This window comes from Doryrhamphus excisus, chromosome 5 (assembly GCF_030265055.1).
Source record: "Doryrhamphus excisus isolate RoL2022-K1 chromosome 5, RoL_Dexc_1.0, whole genome shotgun sequence".
NCBI lineage: Eukaryota > Metazoa > Chordata > Actinopteri > Syngnathiformes > Syngnathidae > Doryrhamphus > Doryrhamphus excisus.
The window spans coordinates 143,654-165,977 of NC_080470.1; the positions used below are offsets into that span (position 1 = coordinate 143,654).

Genomic DNA, 22,324 nt, shown 5'->3' on the forward strand with positions numbered 1-22,324 from the left:
CGGGTGATGAGGAACGTAGTTCCGGTTAGTTGCTGGGGCCACTTAAAGGGTGTGGCTTCTCAAAAGAATAACACGTTTGCATCACAAAAATGCCTCTTCGAAAAAAAAATCTGACCTTACTAAGCGCTCGGCGTTACCGGCTTTCCTCTTTCGTCGTAAGAAGATGGCGGCCATCTTGTATCCAACAGCGGATGAAGATGCTAGCGTCGCAGCTACCTTCACCACATACGAAGGGGCAGCACGCGGCGCGCAGTGATACGAAAGAGCGATTTATGAGGTTTGATTTTTTTTCGAGGCAAACGCTTAAATAACCGGAACTACGTTCCACCTCACCAAACCAGGACCAAGTTGGGGTTAAGAGACTGCTATGCCAGAACCCAAGACCTAAGCCAACTAAGCACCTGCTCAGGGCCCTGTGATCACTGGGCGCCCCCCAAGAGCAATGAACTTCAAAAAGACAGTCATTGTTTTTGTGTGTGTTAGTAAGGGTGTGTAAATCTAATTTAGCTTAGGGCCCCATGGAGACTTAGGCCGGCCTAAGTCACCTGGTCCATGCGCTACACTGCTGATGGAGATGTCATGCAACTGCCTTAAGGCATAAAAGTGCCTTGGAAATTTCATCCCCTGATTGTGTTGGTGCATTTACCCCCCCCCCCCCCCAAAAAAAAAGCCAGAAGAAAAGTTAAATGGATACAAAGCTGGAATATAGCCTGATGGATTTCCTTCCATCATGAAGTGTGAGTGCCTTTTACACAAACAGTGGGCATCTGATATTACCCCCCCCCCCCAAAGATAGAAAAATGCCTGGTCACAATTCCCTCCTTTTATTGTGTTGGTGACTTTTATACAGAACAGCTACACAGAAAAACATTTTATCCCCTTATTCCGCGTCAGTGCTGTTCACACAGAACAGCAACAAGGACAAAAAGGTGGCAAAATGGCAGCTGGCAGTGTAAGGGGGGGGGGGGGGGGGGGGTCTGATACAACGGCTCATGGTGGAAAATGCCTGGACTGGAACACAGAACCCCGACATGGAAAAAAGGCAGTAGAATGCCACCTGTGCAAGAGTAAAACTGCCTAGTGGTTTTCGTGCCCTTATTCGGTGTTGTTGTCGTATGAAAAGGGTTTCTGGTTCTTCGTCCTCAGGCGGGAAAACTGTCCAAACAGATACAACCCCCCAAGTTGGAAAACTACCTGCTTCATTTCCTCCCTAATGTGTGCCTTTCATACAGAACGGCAACTCAGACCAACAGGCTGCGTAAAAGGAACTTATGCCAGAATATCAACATTCAACTAGAAAAAGCAGAATTTAGTGATAAAAATGGTACAATCCCTCGTTTATCATCCGCTCCCAGGAATTCCCTTAAAGTAGGAATCCTCATTGGAATATTTACATAGACAGGGATGCTCCCATCCATTGGCCAGTTTCCATGAAATGACCTACTTTTGGGCACCTTAGCAGTTAAGCTTCCTTAGACTTGTCCTAACGTCCCCCCCAGGGCCCCCCAGCCAATGGCACTCATCATAAATAATTAGATACATAATCTTTGTGGTTGGTACTGGAATCAGCGGCAAAAACCCCTTGTCAGAGCATCCCTACTACTTAGCACATAAAAAACCTGGAACATTATTAGAGCCCTCTAGACATGAAGTAACACCCCTATAGTCACCTTTCCACTGCTATTAGCCAATATAGTAGGCAATAAGACATAATGATTTACACCTTGTTGTTTTTTATCATTACTGACACGTATCATGACTTTGAGTGCATCTTCCGAATACCTTATATTTGTAGTTTTTGTATTGTTTTTCTGTATATTTCTATTTGACTTCATTAGCCATGTTTGTGCTTGAAAAGGTTTCATTTAGACCAAAACACATAGAATTAGCTTAAATACGCAGAATTTGCCACCATATTCCATCTACCAAACAGCTGATTCATTAACATACTTTGGAAAACCCGTGCTAGAGTGAAGTACTTGGTAGTATTTGTAGCGAATACTGCTTTCTGTAAGGCAGAATGGAGAAGTAGCGGTACAGACGTTTGTTGTTTTTGTGTTTTTGGTGGTCCAGGCACCTGAGATGACACGAGAGGTCCAAGCATCCAACAAAGGACGCTTCGGGGGCAAAAGGGAAAGTGAAAGTAAGTCACATGTACTCAATTGTAGAGTCAAAGTACAGCTTACTAGCTTTCAGCCTAAAGGAGAAGTACAAGTTAGGTACTTCTCCATTGATGGCACAGGAGTTCACGTCCTTGTAGTTCACGCCTTGTTGAGAACCAGGACTTGTTGGTACTTGTGTTTGGATTTGGAAAGAGTCCTCCATGTCATTCCGTGTCCTCCACAAGCAGGCGTTCCCCTTCCCACGTTTGGGGCGTAGGGGCTCCTTATTTGCACTTCCAAATGGAGACAACTATGGAGCGTTGGTCTGGAACTTTATGCTGACCAATGCCAGAGGTCCTCTTCTTCTAACCGCCCTTTTATAGGCGCGCACACACACACGCACGCACGCACGCACGCACGCACACACACACACACACACACACACACACACACCATTATGCTGTTTAAGCCACTAGCTTGTGTCAAAATGTGAATAAGTAGAAAGAAAACATGAACCCTAAATGTGATTATGGAAAAACAAATCCATACCATGTATGATGCATACACACATTATGCTATACATATTAACTGTCTTTTATATAGAAATATACATGACTTGGTTAGCACGCAGGCCTCACAGCTAGGAGACCAGGGTTCAATCCCACCCTCGGCCATCTCTGTGTGGAGTTTGCATGTTCTCCCCGTGCATGCGTGGCTTTTCTCCGGGTACTCCGGTTTCCTCCCACATTCCAAAAACATGCTAGGTTAATTAGCCACTCCAAATTGTCCATAGGTATGAATGTGGGTGGGAATGGAAAAGCGGTAGAAAATGAATGAATAAATGACTTAATAGACGAATGAATGAATGACTTAATAGAGGAATGAATGAATGACTTAATAAAGGAATGAATGAATGAATGACTTAATAGAGGAATGAATGAATGACTAAATAGAGGAATGAATGAATGACTTAATAGAGGAATGAATGAATGACTTAATAGAGGAATGAATGAATGACTTAATAGAGGAATGAATGAATGACTAAATGACTAAATGACTAGCCATCACCCTACGGGAATAGGATGAGGATTTGGGTAAATTGGGTCCTCCTACAGTTTAATGTAGTTACAAAGTATTTCCCCTCATCTATTTTTGGACGTGGTGGCCAAAGGTAGATAAAAAGCGGGTAGAGAGATGGTAGAGGTGTTAGCATCTCACGGCGCTGACACAGTGAAGGGGGGGTCGTGGTGATGGAGGCCGGCCGGGACGGGGGTTGGTTTAGTTCCAGATCCGTAGGAAACTGTCCCAGGAGCCGGTGGCCACGGCCATGCCGTCCTCGGTCACGCCCAAGCAGCTCACTCGGTTGTCGTGGCCCGCTAGCACACCTACGTGACAGGAAGAAGAGTCAAAAGGTAAAGTGTCGTAGCCCGCTAGCACACCTACGTGACGGGAAGAAGAGTCAGAAGGTAAAGTGTCGTAGCCCGCTAGCACACCTACGTGACGGGAAGAAGAGTCAAAAGGTAAAGTGTCGTAGCCCGCTAGCACACCTACGTGACGGGAAGAAGAGTCAAAAGGTAAAGTGTCGTGGATATTTGTCCTTCAAAATAAACTTCACTTGAAGTATAATCTATAAAACTCCAATGAAAAGGCCACTGATGTCCTCCAGGCTGTGGCAAAGACTCATATTGTCCATACAACCTTCTTATGTTTATTATTACATACTAAATAGATTGCAGGTGTTATCCAATGAAATAAACACACAAATTAACTCCTAAGAAAATATGATAAAGAAGCAAATAAATAACTAACAAGTAAATATTATCAAGTAATCCAAAGAAAACAACAATAACAAATAAATACTATGGTAGCCATTATGTCATTGGATGGTCATATCACCTCCTACTTCAGTACAGGACAAAATAAAATAATAATAATAATAATAAACCTTAAACTATATTAGGAAAGCAGGAAGTGAACAAATGTAACAGTTAGTGATTGTAAAAGTACCAGATGGAGGGGTAGGATTGAATAAGCTTTGCTTCTTCCTACTCCTTTTGTAGGTATTGTATTGTAAGTATTGACAGCATTCCCAACATTTAGTTTAGTTGCAGCCTAATTCCCAAATGATGCTCCAAATTCTCCTGCTAGCACCTAACGGCAACATGAAAAAGCCTTCCCAATAATCCCAATCATTAGTATTCCCATCCACGGGCGTGAAGCTGGAATGTGAAAGTGAAAGTGAAAGTGAAAGTGTCGCGGGGGCGTACCTGCCCGTTCGCCTTTCAGAGTGTCCCAGACGTTGCAGTTGAAGTCGTCGTATCCCGCCAGCAGCAGACGGCCGCTCTTGGAGAAGGACACGGATGTGATGCCGCAGATGATGTGGTCGTGGCTGTACATCATCAGCTCCTGGTCGGCACGCAGGTCGAACAGCCTGCAGGTGGCGTCGTCCGAGCCCGTGCCGAAGGCGTTCCCGTTGGGGAAGAACTGCAGCAAAACATCAAAATGATTCATATGCTGTTCATATTTTCTTAGGAGGCTGCTTGTGTTCACTTGGATGATTGACAGGCTTTGATGCATCGCAGCGATAGATGAAATATATCTGCTTCATACTTTACATCTGTATACTTTACACCAGTGAGTACGTTTGTATGATTGACAGGCTTTCATACATGACAGCGATAGATGAAATATATCTGCTTCATACTTTACACCAGTGAGTACGTTTGTATGATTGACAGGCTTTGATGCATCACAGCGATAGATGAAATATATCTGCTTCATACTTTACATCTGTATACTTTACACCAGTGAGTATGTTTGTATGATTGACAGGCTTTGATACATCACAGCGATAGATGAAATATATCTGCTTCATACTTTACATCTGTATACTTTACACCAGTGAGTACGTTTGTATGATTGACAGGCTTTGATGCATCACAGCGATAGATGAAATATATCTGCTTCATACTTTACATCTGTATACTTTACACCAGTGAGTACGTTTGTATGATTGACAGGCTTTGATGCATCACAGCGATAGATGAAATATATCTGCTTCATACTTTACATCTGTATACTTTACACCAGTGAGTACGTTTGTATGATTGACAGGCTTTGATACATGACAGCAATAGATGGAAATATATCTGCTTCATACTTTACATCTGTATACTTTACACCAGTGAGTACGTTTGTGTGATTGACAGGCTTTGATGCATGACAGCGATAGATGGAAATATATCTGCTTTACATCTGCTAAACACCACGAGAAAAAGCAAGCTGTGAAAATGTCGTGTTTACCATGAAGAACCATGTGTGCGTGCGTGTGCGTGTGCGTGCGTGCGTGCGAGACTCACGGTGACGGCGTTGATGTCGGACACATGCCCGGCGAAGGACTGCCTACACATGCCATCACGGATGTCCCACAGCTTGGAGGTGGCGTCGCAGGCGCCGGACACGAAGGTCTTGTAGTCCGGGCTCAGGGATAAACTCATCACGTCTCCCGTGTGGCCGCTGAACGTCGTGGCCTGCTGGCCCGTCTCGATGTCCCACAATGCACTGCAACAATGGCAACCATGTCACAATGCAACTACAACTACAACTACAAGTACAACAAGAAGAAGTAGAAGAAGAAGAAGTAGAAGAAGAAGTATTAGTATTAGGAGAAGTACAAGAAGTATTAGTATTATGAGAAGTACAAGAAGAAGAAGTAGAAAAAGTAGAAGAAGTAGTATTAGTGTTAGGAGAAGTAGAAGAAGTAGAACAGGTAGAAGTACAAATACAAGTAGAAAAAGTAGAAGTAGAAGAAGTAGAACAGGTAGAAGTACAAGTACAAGTAGAAAAAGTAGAAGTAGAAGAAGTAGATGTAGAAGTAGAAGAAGAAGAACAACAAGTACAAGTAGAAAAAGTAGAAGTAGAAGAAGTAGAAGTAGTAGAAGTACAAGTACAAGTAGAAAAAGTAGAAGTAGAAGAAGTAGATGTAGAAGTAGAAGAAGAAGAAGAACAGGTAGAAGTACAAGTACAAGTAGAAAAAGTAGAAGTAGAAGAAGTAGAAGTAGTAGAAGTACAAGTACAAGTAGAAAAAGTAGAAGTAGAAGAAGTAGATGTAGAAGTAGAAGAAGAACAGGTAGAAGTACAAGTACAAGTAGAAAAAGTAGAAGTAGAAGAAGTAGAAGTAGTAGAAGTACAAGTAGAAAAAGTAGAAGTAGAAGAAGTAGAAGTAGTAGAAGTACAAGTACAAGTAGAAAAAGTAGAAGTAGAAGAAGTAGAAGTAGTAGAAGTACAAGTACAAGTAGAAAAAGTAGAAGTAGAAGAAGTAGATGTAGAAGTAGAAGAAGAAGAAGAACAGGTAGAAGTACAAGTACAAGTAGAAAAAGTAGAAGTAGAAGAAGTAGATGTACTAGAAGTAGAAGTAGAAGTTCAACAAGATATATAGAAGATATATACTGTACATAATATTGCAATATACATATATTGTGATGGAAAGGAAGTATTGTACATTTGCATGACGCTAATGACCGGCCTTCTTGTATGTCTGACTTCAGGGTGATGATGATGATGATGATGATGAAATCACCAAAGGCTTCGCTACATATCTTAAAAAAAAGCTTATCAATTCCAGCTCTTGTATTGTTGTCATTGTGTCATAGGCTAGCTTAGCATGTTAAGATGTAAGTGTGATGTTAGCACGTTAGCCATCGCTGCATGCGCCATGCGTCATGGCCGCCATGCGTCATGGCCGCCATGCGTCATGGCCGCCATGCGTCATGGCCGCCATGCGTCATGGCCGCCATGCGTCATGGCCGCCATGCGTCATGGCCGCCATGCGTCATGGCCGCCATGCGTCATGGCCGCCATGCGTCATGGCCGCCATGCGTCATGGCCGCCATGCGTCATGGCCGCCATGCGTCATGGCCGCCATGCGGGGGCGTGACGGCGTCCATTTAAAGGTGGCCAAGATGGACCCTCACCAGGTGGTATCTCCAGAGCTGCTGAGGATCTGGTTGTCATCCAGGAAGCGACAGCAGGACAAATAACCTGCAGGAGGAGACGCATCCATGAGTCGTGTTGACGCCATCTCATCCAGGAAGAGGGCTGCACGAGTGCTGCACGAGTGCTAGATTTCAACTTGCCTGTCTTTGAAGGCAAATGATTATTTTAATCATTTCACGACATTTATTTTTCTTGTTTGCTAAACGTGTAGGAGCTTTCCCAATGCTATGTTTCATATTAGCATATGAAGTTATGACAAAAAGCGTTCATTAGACATGTTTACACCATGGTCGCAATAACGCAGGGGTGAACAAACTACAGCCTGGGGGCCACATGAGGACCACCAAGCGTTTGAATCCGGCCCGCCAGTTGCTTTGTATTTCAAGTATTTCAACTTTTCACATACAAACTCGCAAGTCTGATGTCTTATTTAGTAAACTGTAAAATGAAATGACATAGTTTGATGTGGTGTGATGTTTAAAGCACTCCTGAAAAAAGGGACATGAGAACTAATAGTATAACACTTATAATATAGTACTGCACTGCATATATATATACTGTATAGTATAAGACAGATGAAATGAGACTAATCATTCAAGGAAAATGATGTGTTAGATATATGTTCTGGCCCCTCCTGGACAAATGCTTGGCTTGAGCACTTTGTATTTTGGATGGAGATTCAAACCCGGGGCATTTGCTCCAAAGTTCAGAACGATAACCACCATATCAGTTGATAATTCTCGGCACCAATACCGATATTAACCGATATTGCATTGTTCAATGATTGTGGGACATCCCTAATTACTACCAACGGTGAAGTATAAACTGCACCAGCATGGACTCCAAGGTCTTGGCCATTCCTTGGTTTGGCCCACCTGTGTGTCCGGGTAGCTCGCGGGTGACGCGCACGTTGCCCTCGCGGGTTTTCAGGCTGTATATGGAGCAGATGTTGTCCAGGCCCCCGCAGGCCACGTAGTTCCCAGAGGGGGCGTAGGCACAGGTCATCACCCAGGAAGAGCGCAGCGGGATGGCATGCATCTGTGGGGACCATGGAGACCAATGAATAGAAAACGAAGCTACGCCAACGACGGGCCAATCTCTGACCTTATTTGTGGTGTAGCTGTCCCAGATGATCAGCTTTCCATCTTGCGAGGCACTGACCAGTAGCCTGAGGGAAGTGACAGCAAACGGAGGATTGAGGAGGATGCATTTCGGAATAACACGGTGCCCTAAGGAGCATGCATGCCGTGCTTCCAAAGCCAAGCCAGTCAGCTGCTGTTGTTCCAGGCATCGTCTTACCACTTTTGGTGGTTAGCTAACTTTCTACCATGAAGCCCGTCTCTCCATCTTTTGCAACACCCCCCAGTGATGAAAGCAATAGTTTGAATATCCTTCATGTCTCCTGTGTAGAGTGTGAGTGATGGGGGTGTAATTGACGTCGTGGGTCCCGCTACGGAACTCTCATGTGGTTTTCCTTATGTACATTTGGTCTACAAAGTAAACATTGTCAGTACAACTAAAGAAACGCCACATGTGAGAGATCAGACAAAGAGGAGGAGGAGGAGGAGGACATAGAAGTAGAGACGACAGAGAGCGGAAACGCCCAGATCACGTTTCCTGATTTCTAAGGAAAGGAAGTGCCTCCCTCCCTCCCTCCCTCCCTCCCCCGGGCTTGGGGCTGTGCTCCAATCCAGCGGAGGGGCACCAAGCGCAAATGTCAGTAGCTGTGTACTAAATAACCCCCTGCTGGATCACACACAGGGTGCACACACACACACACACACACACACACACACACACACACACACACACACACACACACACACACACACACACAGAAATGATAAAATAGTGGTTGCATTTGAGATTGTGGAATTCCCCAGAATCATAAAGTCGAGGGCAAGAGTGTCCAAAGTGTGGCCCGGGGTCTATTTTTAGTCCGCAGCTAATTTTTATATACAGTAATCCCTCGCCACTTCACTCAATTCCTGCTTTTTTGACCAAAATATATTCATTTGTAAATCAGCGCTGTTTGACAGTTGAATGAGGCCAAATATGACTTATGTGTCAAAAAGCATATTTAGTCTAAATGAAGCATGATAAAATATAAGGCATTCAGAAGAAACAAGGACATTGTGATATGTAGTATTGGACACTGGTCACTAGGTGTCAGTAATATTCGGTAATACCAGTGAAAAGGAAGCGATGAATCACAATAAACGAGGGATTACTGTACTGTCAAAATAAAATGTAGTCATTATTAATGGGCCATAATATTATATATGATACTTTATTAGCATATACCGATATACGCCAGATCGGTGTCCTTCATTGTTCTGCATGCGGAAGGAGTGGAAGCGGCAGTGGAAGGAGTTCGGACAGCCCTGGTCTGGGGAACTTCATGCATCAAGTGTTGTTCATTCTTGGTGCAACGCTTAAAAACGCAGTTTGCACATTTTTAGGATGCGCCAAATCCTTGTGGTGTTTGGTCTGACTTGGTCTCATCATCACTCAATAGTTCAACAAACTGCATCTTTAAGGTCACACGGAAGTATTAATCCATGTGGTCGTAATGAGGAGGTACGGCTAGTAGGAGGTGCCAGTCAGTGATGGCGGTATTAGTCATATTAGTGGAGGAGGAGGTGGTGGTAGCAGTATAGCCGTATGGCCCCACACCTGGGACTCCCTTCACTGGCCCAGTGCATGGCGTTGGGAGACACATGGACAGAGAGAAAGATTTAGAAGCCACAGGTATGCAGATTACAACATCTAGATAGCAAGTCATACAAAGGTGGAAAAATATGACAAATATGATACTTTTCATCTGTTGGGAAAGAAAATGCATTTTGGAGGCCACCCAAAGTCCCCTCCCAGTTAAAAGCCAAATGCATAGGAAGGTTCATGGAAGAGCTAACGTTTGCATAGATTGAGGAATAACTACGCTACCTGGAGTCACTCCCCCAGTGCATTGCATAGATCTTGGCCAGGTGGCCCCTGAGAGTGCGCCGCGTCCGCATCTGTATCCGGCCCACCGAGTCCAGACCGGCTGTGATCTGCCACAAAACAGGAAGTACTGTCAGCGGTCACGCAAACGCACACACCGCCCCCCCCAGTACAAACTAGGAATGCTCGGATCAGGGTTTTATGCTGCTGGTTCCCATCTGTTACACCACACATTAGCACCAGTATTGGACAGAAAAAGACACAGCAGGTCCAAGGTGGGCAGGTTGGGAGGAGCCAGAGATGGGAGGTGCTCCTTCTGCCTCCAAGTGTGCTTTTTTTATTTATCTAGGATGGGTGCTATTGGCAAAGGGTGCTGTATTAAGGGGGGGGGTCAGAACAAGGCCCCCTTAGAATTTTTTATTTTATTGACCTGTGGTACATTGTAGAAATAAAATAAATCCAGAAAAAATAGGTGCAATACTTTGATTTTCAGTATGCAGCCCTAATATCAGAAAATGTGTATTTTTTTCATTAAAAAACCCAATTAATCCAATACCAAGAAAGCAGTCAATTAATCATCGATTGATTTGTTGCAGCTCTATTCCACACAATTTGGCTTTTCTTACCTGGGACAAAGTGGAGTCACTGCAGGCTTTCCGGGCATCCTGCAAACAAATGTACCACGTGTAACAGCGTATTGGCTGGATGAATGAGGTACACGTGTAACAGCGTATTGGCTGGATGAATGAGGTACACGTGTAACAGCGTATTGGATGAATGAGGTACACGTGTAACAGCGTATTGGCTGGATGAATGAGGTACACATGTAACAGCGTATTGGATGAATGAGGTACACGTGTAACAGCGTATTGGATGAATGAGGTACACGTGTAACAGCGTATTGGATGAATGAGGTACACGTGTAACAGCGTATTGGATGAATGAGGTACACGTGTAACAGTGTATTGGCTGGATGAGGTACACGTGTAACAGCGTATTGGATGAATGAGGTACACGTGTAACAGCGTATTGGATGAATGAGGTACACGTGTAACAGCGTATTGGCTGGATGAGGTACACGTGTAACAGCGTATTGGATGAATGAGGTACACGTGTAACAGCGTATTGGATGAATGAGGTACACGTGTAACAGCGTATTGGATGAATGAGGTACACGTGTAACAGCGTATTGGCTGGATGAATGAGGTACACGTGTAACAGCGTATTGGCTGGATGAATGAGGTACACGTGTAACAGCGTATTGGCTGGATGAATGAGGTACACGTGTAACAGCGTATCGGCTGGATGAATGAGGTACACGTGTAACAGCGTATCGGCTGGATGAATTAGGTACACGTGTAACAGCGTATTGGCTGGATGAATGAGGTACACGTGTAACAGCGTATTGGCTGGATGAATGAGGTACACGTGTAACAGCGTATTGGATGAATGAGGTACACGTGTAACAGCGTATTGGATGAATGAGGTACACGTGTAACAGCGTATTGGATGAATGAGGTACACGTGTAACAGCGTATTGGATGAATGAGGTACACGTGTAACAGCGTATTGGATGAATGAGGTCAATCAGAGTCATTGTGCCATTCATCATAAAAACAGCAAACAGCAGACGGAGAGGATGCGGCGTGCGTCACCGTCTCATCTCTAAGAGTCTGCGTCACAATCGGCGAGCACGTGTGATGATGGTGATGATGGTGATGATGGTGATGGTGATGATGGCGATGATGGCGATGATGGTGATGATGGCGATGATGACGCTCGCGTGCAAGCAGTCTAACATCATACAGGTTAAGGCACGGCGTGGTCCTACCCGGATTTGGTTGCGAAGCTGGTCCGCCTCCTGCCGCAACTGTTCCAGCTCACTCATTGTTCCTGGGATGTGTTCAGGTCACACCACGCTCCCAACGCTGACCGGGCGACCCTCACGCACACGCACACACACGCACGCACACGCACGCACACATGCACACACCCACGCACACACACACACTCACACACACACACACGGCCTCGCTCACTCACCAGCTGACACCTGCAAGAAAGTGAGAGAGAAAGAGGATAAATGTAGCAGGTAGTACTACTACGGTACACGCATCAAACAAATACTGGATCCTGTTTAGGAAGCAACAAAGGGTGGAGCAGGTTGGGGGGCCGCTGGGGGGTCTGGCTCTTCAAACAACCCCAGCATGGTTCAAAAAGGCCACCTGAGCTAGCTCTGACCTTTTCCTGAGTGGCGTGTGATGCTTGAAATATGTCCCACTTAGGACATGCGCAAACACTAAATACTTACTTACTCATGAAATATGTCCCACTTAGGACATGAACAAACACTAAATACTTACTTACTCATGAAATATGTCCCACTTAGGACATGAACAAACACTAAATACTTACTCATGAAATATGTCCCACTTAGGACATGAACAAACACTAAATACTTACTTACTCATGAAATATGTCCCACTTAGGACATGAACAAACACTAAATACTTACTTACTCATGAAATATGTCCCACTTAGGACATGAACAAACACTAAATACTTACTTACTCATGAAATATGTCCCACTTAGGACATGAACAAACACTAAATACTTACTTACTCATGAAATATGTCCCACTTAGGACATGAACAAACACTAAATACTTACTTACTCATGAAATATGTCCCACTTAGGACATGAACAAACACTAAATACTTACTTACTCATGAAATATGTCCCACTTAGGACATGCGCAAACACTAAATACTTACTTACTCATGAAATATGTCCCACTTAGGACATGAACAAACACTAAATACTTACTTACTCATGAAATATGTCCCACTTAGGACATGAACAAACACTAAATACTTACTTACTCATGAAATATGTCCCACTTAGGACATGAACAAACACTAAATACTTACTTACTCATGAAATATGTCCCACTTAGGACATGAACAAACACTAAATACTTACTTACTCATGAAATATGTCCCACTTAGGACATGAACAAACACTAAATACTTACTTACTCATGAAATATGTCCCACTTAGGACATGAACAAACACTAAATACTTACTTACTCATGAAATATGTCCCACTTAGGACATGAACAAACACTAAATACTTACTTACTCATGAAATATGTCCCACTTAGGACATGAACAAACACTAAATACTAACTTACTCATGAAATGTGTCCCACTTAGGACATGCGCAAACACTAAATACTTACTTACTCATGAAATACGTATGTCCCACTTAAATACTTACTTACTCATGAAATATGTCCCACTTAGGACATGAACAAACACTAAATACTTACTCAATTATAATACTCAATTATGCACAGTGCTTCATTCATTCATTCATTCATTCATTTTCTACCGCTTATCCTCACTTATCCTCAGTGTTAAGTTGCTGTGTGATGATTTTAGCCTTCTATCCAAGATGACTGTTATATTGAGTTCTGATGGGTTGACAACTTCGTCACGAGTTCCCTTATAGCTTGTGATTGGCTCCTGCCAAAGAAAGCGCTACCGTTTCCTCCCTGATTCTACACTGAAATTGGGGTACGTTTTTGCCAGGGACCTTTGAAATTGTCCAACTGTGCCCCTGACCATCAGCACTCATCATAAATATATATATTTGTTTATATTATATTTATTTCTTCATAAATATATAGAAAACGCTGACTCATGGATGATCGCTATCGGAATGATCAGCATAAAACCAGAATCCCTCCATACCACAATTTGCTGTATCGGCACACAAATGTGAATAGGACTATTTACTGTATACGTTCATTCTTTTTCTACCGCTTATCCTCACCAGGGTCGCAGGGGTGCTGGAGCCTATCCCAGGATTTGACAAGAGGATTTGTGTGTGTAACAAATGAGGATGTGTGTTATTCCAGTTAAACATTCCACTTGTGCACGTCCATCCCAGTGCACGTAGCCTCTTGCTATAGCTTGGGGAGCCCACAAGTGGGTCACACAGCACTTAGCAAGCCCCCCCCCCCCCCACCCCCCCTTTCCATCCAACCCTCTGAGATGACATTTTCACATCCATTTTCTATAATTCAACAATTACCGTCCATCCCTTCCTCTGCAAATGTGGGGACTTTGGTTGAGTGCAGACGCTTTTCAATTGTCCCACAACTAGTTGGGTTTCCAGTTGGACACGTTGTTACGCAACGCATACACGGAGAGGAGTTTGATGCCAACGATCATCAGTGCGGCCAGGCCGTCACACTGGTTCAGCTGCCCAGCAGACACGTCACACTCCCCCTGGCTGACGCAACCCCACCAGAGGCTCTTGGCATCGGATCAGCTGGGACGCCAGGAAGGTTATGGCCGACCCTGGAAGCACAGAGTCAGTCGCCCAGAGCAGCTTTTACACATATGGGCAGCCATGACACCAAGCTAGCGTCTTTTATAGCGTTAGCATTTACTTTTAGTGTGTGGGACATAAGCCACCTGGGGACAGAGCAGGACCAGGGTCTACAAAGTGGTCTTTAGCAGGACCAGAACACGCTAAAGGACCAGGGTCTACAAAGTGGTCTTTAGCAGGACCAGAACACGGTAAAGGACCAGGGTCCTACAAAGTGGTCTTTATCATCCATGTAGCATTACTGACACCTGGTGACCAGTGTGGAATACTACACATTATTTGAATGCGTCTTCATATATTCATATATTCATATATCCATACTGTACAGATGGAAATTGAAAAAGCAACAAAATGGAGAGCATACAAGCATATTGAAGAGTCAAATTGCATGTTAAGTACTATAATTCTATACTATGATAATATCTGCATTGAAAGACAAGCCTCTCACGCCTTTCCTTCCATTTGTTGCTGTTTTTTGGGTTCTTTTTTTTCCATTTCTAAAAATTAAAAAATTCACACTGTCCTGAGTGTGAATTTCCTCAACTCAGCAGCAGGACGGGTCATCCATGCGTAGACATGTTGATCATGACCACAAACATCCAAAGAATGACGTGCCTGCTAGGCTTCCAGTAAGACCAGTTGGTATGGTTTGCGTCACATCAGCTATTATATATATATGTATATATATATATATATATATATATATATATATATACATACACACACACACACACACAGGTGAGAGGCGGGGTACACCCTGGACTGGTGGCCAGCCAATCACAGGGCACATATAGACAAACAACCATTTACACCCATAATTAATAACTCATTATTAATTAATAATTCATTATTATTTATTGTTGATAAAATGTGTTTTAAAATATACAGACTTTAGAATGTAACAGCTGGCAGAGCTGATGTGTAGCGAAGCCTGTTTAGTTTTTTTGTTTTAAACAAAGCTGTCCTCTGAAGTGGTGGCAGGGCGGCCTCATCTAGCATGTGTCCGGCATGTGTCCGGCATGTGTCCGGCATGTGTCCGGCATATGTCCGGCATCTGTCCGGCATCTGTCCGGCATGTGTCCGGCATGTGTCCGGCATGTGTCCGGCATGTGTCCGGCATATGTCCGCCATATGTCCGGCATCTGTCCGGCATGTGTCCGGCATGTGTCCGGCATGTGTCCGGCATATGTCCGGCATATGTCCGGCATATGTCCGGCATCTGTCCGGCATGTGTCCGGCATATGTCCGGCATATGTCCGGCATATGTCCGGCATATGTCCGTGTGGACGTCTTAAACACCCAGGAACTTCAACAGCAATCACATGAGGGCTTCTTCTCTCAAAAATGGAGCAAACAAGTGCGGGTAGATGTAAACGTAAGTAGATTTTTCTCACGTTTGGTGCTCATGTACCGGTTCGGGGACACATCAGACGTAAATTGAAGAAAGTCAAGCGTCATTAATCTAACAGACAAATAGCATCCAGCTGGGACTCAGGAAGGGCCAATCAATCATCCGTCTTCTATACAACTTGTCCTTGTTAGGTCCACGAGTGAGCTGGAGCCTATCCCAGCCCTAATCACAGGACATATAAACAACCATTCACATGGACACTACGGGCAGTTTAGAGCCTTCACTTCACAGCTTGGCTGTAACTTTACCCACTGGAAGGGAACGTTAGGGATTTTTAAAGGGAAAGTGCACTATTTTTGTAAAATGGACCCATCATCCACAATCCTTATGTGGGGGATAAACACACGTCTCTTTTTTATGTTCAAAAGATATCAAAACAGGTAAAAAATAGGCAGGTACTGAGTGTGCGTAATAGGACGCAACTATTGTGCCTTGGAAAGCCTCTATTAAAACACCTCCAAAAAGTTTTCCTGGTTTTCTATCCATGCTGTAAGCAGGTCATCACGGGTACATTCATGATAACACGGAATACTTTCAGTATTCCAATGATTCCACATAGCCAGACAGTGTTACATATGAATAATAAGTACTTTTTGGAGGCGTTTTCAGAGGCGGAGTAGGTGCATCCCATTACATGCATTCTTAGCTGCCTCTTTTTAGCTGTTTTTATATCTTTAGAATGCACAGAAAAGAGAAAGACGTGTGTCCTTGTCTCTCATAAGGATTGTGGAAATTTGTGGGGAAGTAAAAAACAATTCCAAAGCCAGATTACAACAGGGAAGTAAGATCCGTCCTAGTACTGTTTGTTCATTGACCTGACATGAATGTAAATATGATGTCATCAGCCTGATTTGAATAAATTGTTGAGTGTTTCTTGAGCCAGGCAGTAGAAAAGCAAACGAGACAGATGATTTTATCAGGGTATAAAAAAGGTTACTGGTAATAAAAGTTCCTGGAAATGTTGATGGAAAAGCGGCTATAAAAGATTCACTGACAGGATGCAATATGGCCGCTTGTTTGTGGTCAGTTGTCAAGACGTGAAAAGTAGGGAGGGGTGGGCAGATGACATCCAAATATTGATACCGATGGTAGTTGATACCGATGGTAGTATCAGTATTGGAGTATTGGAGCTGATCGATATGTTTCACTTCTCTTCTACTCCGTTTCTTTTCACAACATGTGTTTTTGTTGTTGTTCATTTTGTTCCACTGTTGATGGTTGATGATTTATACATTCCTAGAATATTTTCCATGATGGTGTTTGATTCCCAGCTCGGGCCTCTGGAGATGTCCAATCCCAAACCCTGATTAATGAAAGGCTTGTGTCGGGCATCTGGCGTAAAAACTAAGCCAAGTCAACTCATGCCTTTGACTCACTGGTGACCACTCAAAGGAAAAGCAGAACAAATATTAAAACATATTTTGAAGTATGATTACACTGCATGAAGGCAGTCATGGCATGCCCCACCTGGGAAAGAAGTTCTCCTCTCATCTTGTGTGGAAGTGGTGTTTTTTTTAATTTAAGAAATGCATTTGAGACAAACTGGTTAGCTCATTAGCTAGCAGCTGTCTTGAGTCCCTGCAGCATAAAAGTTGCGTAATGTGATGTAAACTATGATTAGTAGGAGTGTAAAAGCAACTATAGGGTTGTTATTTCATGTCTACGGGGCTCTAATGTTATATACTATATCTACAAACTCAAACAGGTGTCCTGTGCTCTAACTATGAAAATATTCCATTTATTCATATCAAATGCTATATTGTGCTCAAACAAGGGCTGGCTTTATATATATTTGTGATATTGTTTACAAAGTGTTACCTCAAGGAAGACAAAATAACTCTTTGATTTTGTTTTGTGACATAGAACATTGAACTTTATATTTGCTCTGATACTTGTATGTAATTATGGTATTATTTTTGTTGATATTGTGACAATGTCTCCCATTGTTGTATTGTTAAATCTGTGTTTTCTTTTGAAGAATAACATAGAGAAGTTTATAGAACATATAGGGTTAGGGTAACCCTAACACTTGCCAAAATGACATTTTGTTGTTGTGGATATCTTCCATGCTGTTGAACTTAACAAGATGACATTTTGTGTGGTGCCATGACAGGAGAGCCAAAGCAGGAAACTGCCATCAGTACAACGTCCTTACCTGAAACAGGCTTTTTGTCCTCCTCAGTCCTTTCTACACGTCTCCGTCATCACACGACAACCATACCAAAACCTGTGAGCGGGTGGAAATGTTCCTATCGAGGTGATTCGGGGGGCTCTCCGGGCTCCGGAGCTCACGTCACTTTGGCCAGATTTGTCAAAAATGTCCCCAAGCAAGCTAATCACCACACCCATGAAAGCGGGAACATGGCAACAGCCGACGCAGAGCGGGGGTCCAATGTCGGTAAATATGTGCACTTTTCTTTGTCCCAGCACAAAGTAACACATTGTAGCCATCGGTAATCGGGGTTATTACTTTCATATTCAGGTTTCTACATTATCGTTTCAATAATACCATTTGATGCAGCTAATGGGAAAAGCTAAAAATACGCAAGTGCCCCCTATTTGCAAATGGTACAGTCGGTCAGCCCCCCGTCTGAAAAGGAAACCGACTAGGATACAGGAAGCAAATCATAAACACACAAAACTGGCTGAAACAGCATGGACGATATCGACTTTAAACACTCATTCATTTGTTCAAATGCCAAGGAGCTGCTTAAATGAGAACGATTTGTAAACTATAACTATGTCAATCAATAGATCAAATATGTTTTTACTTCCGTACTCACTTCCTAAGAGCGCCCATTTGTCGATGGTTGACAATGAAATGAAATGTTTCACTAAACAAAAATAAACACACAGAATATAATAACTAATATGGTGACATTTTGCGCAAGGTTGCTGCAGTGAGTCTTATGTGACACATTTCTGATCATTTTAGATAAAGTTGCTGTTGTTATGAATTACTAACAAGGGGTGATCACATGAATTATATGACACCTTCTGTTGTATTACTGCAATTTCTATGACTATATGGATTATTTACAGTCTTATGTGGTGTCTTTATGATTATTTTGCAATATTTAGAATTCTATTTTTGAATTAGTAGGAAGTGAGGCAATGATGACTGAAATGAAACGTTCCATTGTGGTGTATCACTGCAATTTCTATGATTTTGTGGATTACTTGGCAAACCAAGGCAAAAGTTGAGCAAAAAGTTTGAATGCTAACCAGGGCAGGCATTAACCAAGGTACAACTGTATGGAAAAATACAATAATGTTGCTCATAATTGATCAGCAATAGTGTTGTTGAATAAAGTGCCTTTATTATTATAAAAAAAGTGTTGTTTTTTTCTTTGGTGCTGGGCTGACACAACATGTCACCATTGAGATTTATCTCCAAACTGCCAAATTTCCTCTAAGCGTCCATTCTGCAAAATGGCAGCATGGGAACAGATCTCTTTCCGTGAGGCCAAGATGAAATTTTAATGGGGCCAATGAAAGCGAGCAGCGGGGTAGGATTTTCCCCATCGCCCCACGAGCCATAATCAATGGGGGAAGATGAAAGTGTCCCGGCGCTTGGTTTCCTTTGGCAAGGGGATGGGGGTCAGATGAAGTCCTAATTGAATTGACACACAGCAGTGGTTTAGGTGTGTCAAACTGGTTTCTCCAAACACGTCATTAGTAAGTTCTGATCGATCCGGTAGAACCGCTGGTTCACCATGATCGCTAGCCTCGGGTATGCACCATAATAAAGCTCTCATATGGAATATCATGTCTTAAATTCAATTCAAGGATGAAAAATGATGCATTTCCTTTGTGAAGTCAGTGAAAAAAAGGACGAAGCCGAGATTCCGAATCAGTGTCCAAAGGCACATCCTCGGCCAATCAGGTCCCTCAGTCCATTGCTTGGCAACCAAAAGGGGAGGGGGCAAATCGACGCTATAAAAATAGAACATCAATAGCTGAGGTTTGAAAAAAAGAGAGAGACAGACACATGTGGGCCGGGCTTTAAATAGCACGGCCGGTCATACTGTACGGTCCACAACCCCATTGTCACCTACACGCCACATGATAGCATTTGCATCAATGCAAAGCCAAGCATGCTAACTGTCAAGATCACAAACAAAGCTAACAAGGCTTAGCCTTGTACCCTGGATGCTGTTTTGGATGAATGCAAATCACGCCGGCGTCCGCTCCGATCCTTCATCCTTCATCATTCAATGCAACTGGAAGAACGGAGTACAAGAACTACTACGCTGGAACGGCTAAAAATAATACCAATGTGTGGGTGATTCAAAGGAGATGCTGAAGGATGATGGTTTTTCTTCTCATCTGCACCCATGAACCCCGCCATCCCCGACAAACACCACCACCCCACCACCGTGCCATATTTCCATTGTATGAAAGGCAATTAGAAGGTGGAGCAACAGCAGGACCTTAAAAGGCTTTATCGGCCCGTCTTATCCAACAGACATCGCCTGGGGAGGCTGGCCGTTGCCAGGGTAACCCTCACAAATGGCTTCTGACGTCAAGAAGGTAGGAGAAATACCAGGGAGAGCCACAGCTTCCGTGCCACATGGATTATTGACCGAGGGGGGAAAAAAAGTCCCCAAGAGGGTGGAGCGCTCCGCCAACCACTTCTTTCTCTCATTCATTCATTCATTCATTCATTCATTCATTCATTCATTCATTCATTCATTCATTCATTCATTCATTCATTCATTCATTCATTCATTCATTCATGACACCTTCTCCCACCTTCTGCTGGACCACTGACATTTCTAGGACTACGTGGATTATTTCCGGTCTTACTGACTAGTTTGCACAAGGTGGCCGCTATCATGAATGACCTTCAAGACGGGGCAATCTTACATCTAATATTAAATCAATATAATATTCATTCAATGAAACCTTCTGTTCTGCTGTGTTACTGCAATTTCTATGACTTTGTGTGTTATTTCCAGTCTTTCTGATTATTATTTACAAGCTTGTCGCTGTCAGTAATGAGCTACCAATATGAGGAACGATCGCATGAACTACCATACTTCCATACTGCTGTGTTAATGCCATTTCTATGACTTTGTGGCTTATTTCCAGTCTTTCTGATTATTATGTAGAAGGTTGTGGCTGTCATTAATTACTAGTAAGAAGAACAATCGCATGAACTACCATACTTCCATATTGCTGTGTTAATGCCATTTCTATGACTCGGTGGACTATTTCCTGTCTTCTGTGGAATCTTTCAGGTCCTTCTTTTCTACCAGGGTGCCACTGTCATTAATGACTTGCAAGAGGAACCATCTTAATTGTACCAGTGCAATTTCTACCACTTTGTGGATTATTTGCAGCCTTTTGTGGAGTTTTTCTGATTCTTTTCTCCAATGTTGTCATCATTTTCCCATTAATCACATGATCCCTTCTTTTCTGCCGTTACTGGCATTTTGATGACTATGTGGATTATTTCCACACTTGTTGGGGGTCATTCTTGCACAAATCTGCTGTTGTCATCAAGACGGACAATCGTGTTAATTAGATGCTTATTTTGCTTTGTGGATTATTTCGTCGTCCTGATGATTTCTTTGCCCCAAGTGGGTCAGACCATGTTGTATCATTTTCCATGCTTTTTATTTTACAGTTAAAACTTGAGCGAGGCCACAATGCCACCAACGCCACCAATGCCACCAACGCCACCGGGTTCTCCTCCTCAAAGGCAGCATTTGGAGTTTTCTGTACGTTTCCCCGTGAACTTAGTTGTGTTGTTGGTGCCGTGCGAGTGGAGATCTGGTAAGGAGCCCTCAACATTTCCGTGACGTATACGGGATACGATCTGATCATTTTCCTAGTGATATACTACATGCTTACTAACACAATCCGGAAAAATCCGCTTCATGTCAAAGACGCTGCACTAAGACGTAAAACACGGATGGCTTCCGTTGCGCTCAGTGAGGGGAATTCCTGGGACTTCTGCAATCGGAGTTGCTGCAAACAACAGAAAACATGAACTGACGTGCTCTTCCATTTCCAGAAAATGAATCAAACAGGAAGTACGGGAACAGCTCTTGCTACACAGGAACAACTCATTTAGGTCGCAGGTTCCAACACTGACCCATTGTGGGCAAGGCATTCCTGCTATGGAATATTCTCAGCGCCAAGCTGGGATTCTTGCATCCTGCCTAAATTGCCTCACTTTCACTCTTCAGATACAGTAATGATTATTATGGGATACAGTAATTATTATTATTATGAGTGTTGTGTAGTCTTTGCAGTCCTTACCAAAAATACAGTAATACATTTATAGGAAAGAAAACAATTCCAAGCTTTCATACCGTGTTGCAGCGCAGGAAGTGTGTTTTCCGTCCGTGTCCGTCCCAAACGGAATGGGTTCTGGCTTGAGGAGTGCAATGGTTGGAGGTCTTCCTTTGGGGCTTGAAGGAGGAGTAAATGGAGAGAAAGGAAGGCAGAGCAGGACTATGAAG

General features: G+C 43.3%; 1 protein-coding gene across 2 annotated transcripts; it reads right to left on the reverse strand.

Annotated features, from left to right (window-relative positions):
* Positions 1 to 808: 808 nt before the first annotated feature.
* Positions 809 to 22,286, reverse strand: LOC131129228 (guanine nucleotide-binding protein subunit beta-4). Of its 2 annotated transcripts, none has more exons than XM_058072530.1 (10): positions 22,175 to 22,286; positions 11,872 to 12,093; positions 10,667 to 10,705; positions 10,044 to 10,150; positions 8,202 to 8,265; positions 7,973 to 8,135; positions 7,076 to 7,142; positions 5,462 to 5,663; positions 4,370 to 4,586; positions 809 to 3,487 (listed from the first exon to the last, which is right to left on the reverse strand). In XM_058072530.1, exons 2-10 carry the CDS (start codon positions 11,926 to 11,928, stop codon positions 3,381 to 3,383), a joined length of 1,023 nt encoding a protein of 340 aa, XP_057928513.1. In that variant the 5' UTR covers positions 11,929 to 12,093; positions 22,175 to 22,286; the 3' UTR covers positions 809 to 3,380. The 2 variants fall into 2 exon arrangements, with proteins under 2 accessions (XP_057928513.1, XP_057928512.1); XM_058072529.1 differs by lacking the exon at positions 22,175 to 22,286 and adding an exon at positions 18,007 to 18,216.
* Between the last annotated feature and the right edge of the window lie 38 nt (positions 22,287 to 22,324).

Excerpts from the sequence above, each read along its gene's own strand:
- LOC131129228 (XM_058072530.1), bottom strand. The coding sequence starts at position 11,928 with ATGAGTGAGCTGGAACAGTTGCGGCAGGAGGCGGACCAGCTTCGCAAC. Across the intron at positions 8,266-10,043 it reads CACTGGGGGAGTGACTCCAG|GCTACTGGTCAGTGCCTCGC; the intron begins GTAGCGTAGTTA and ends CACTTCCCTCAG. Across the intron at positions 8,136-8,201 it reads ACAGCTACACCACAAATAAG|ATGCATGCCATCCCGCTGCG; the intron begins GTCAGAGATTGG and ends TGGTCCCCACAG.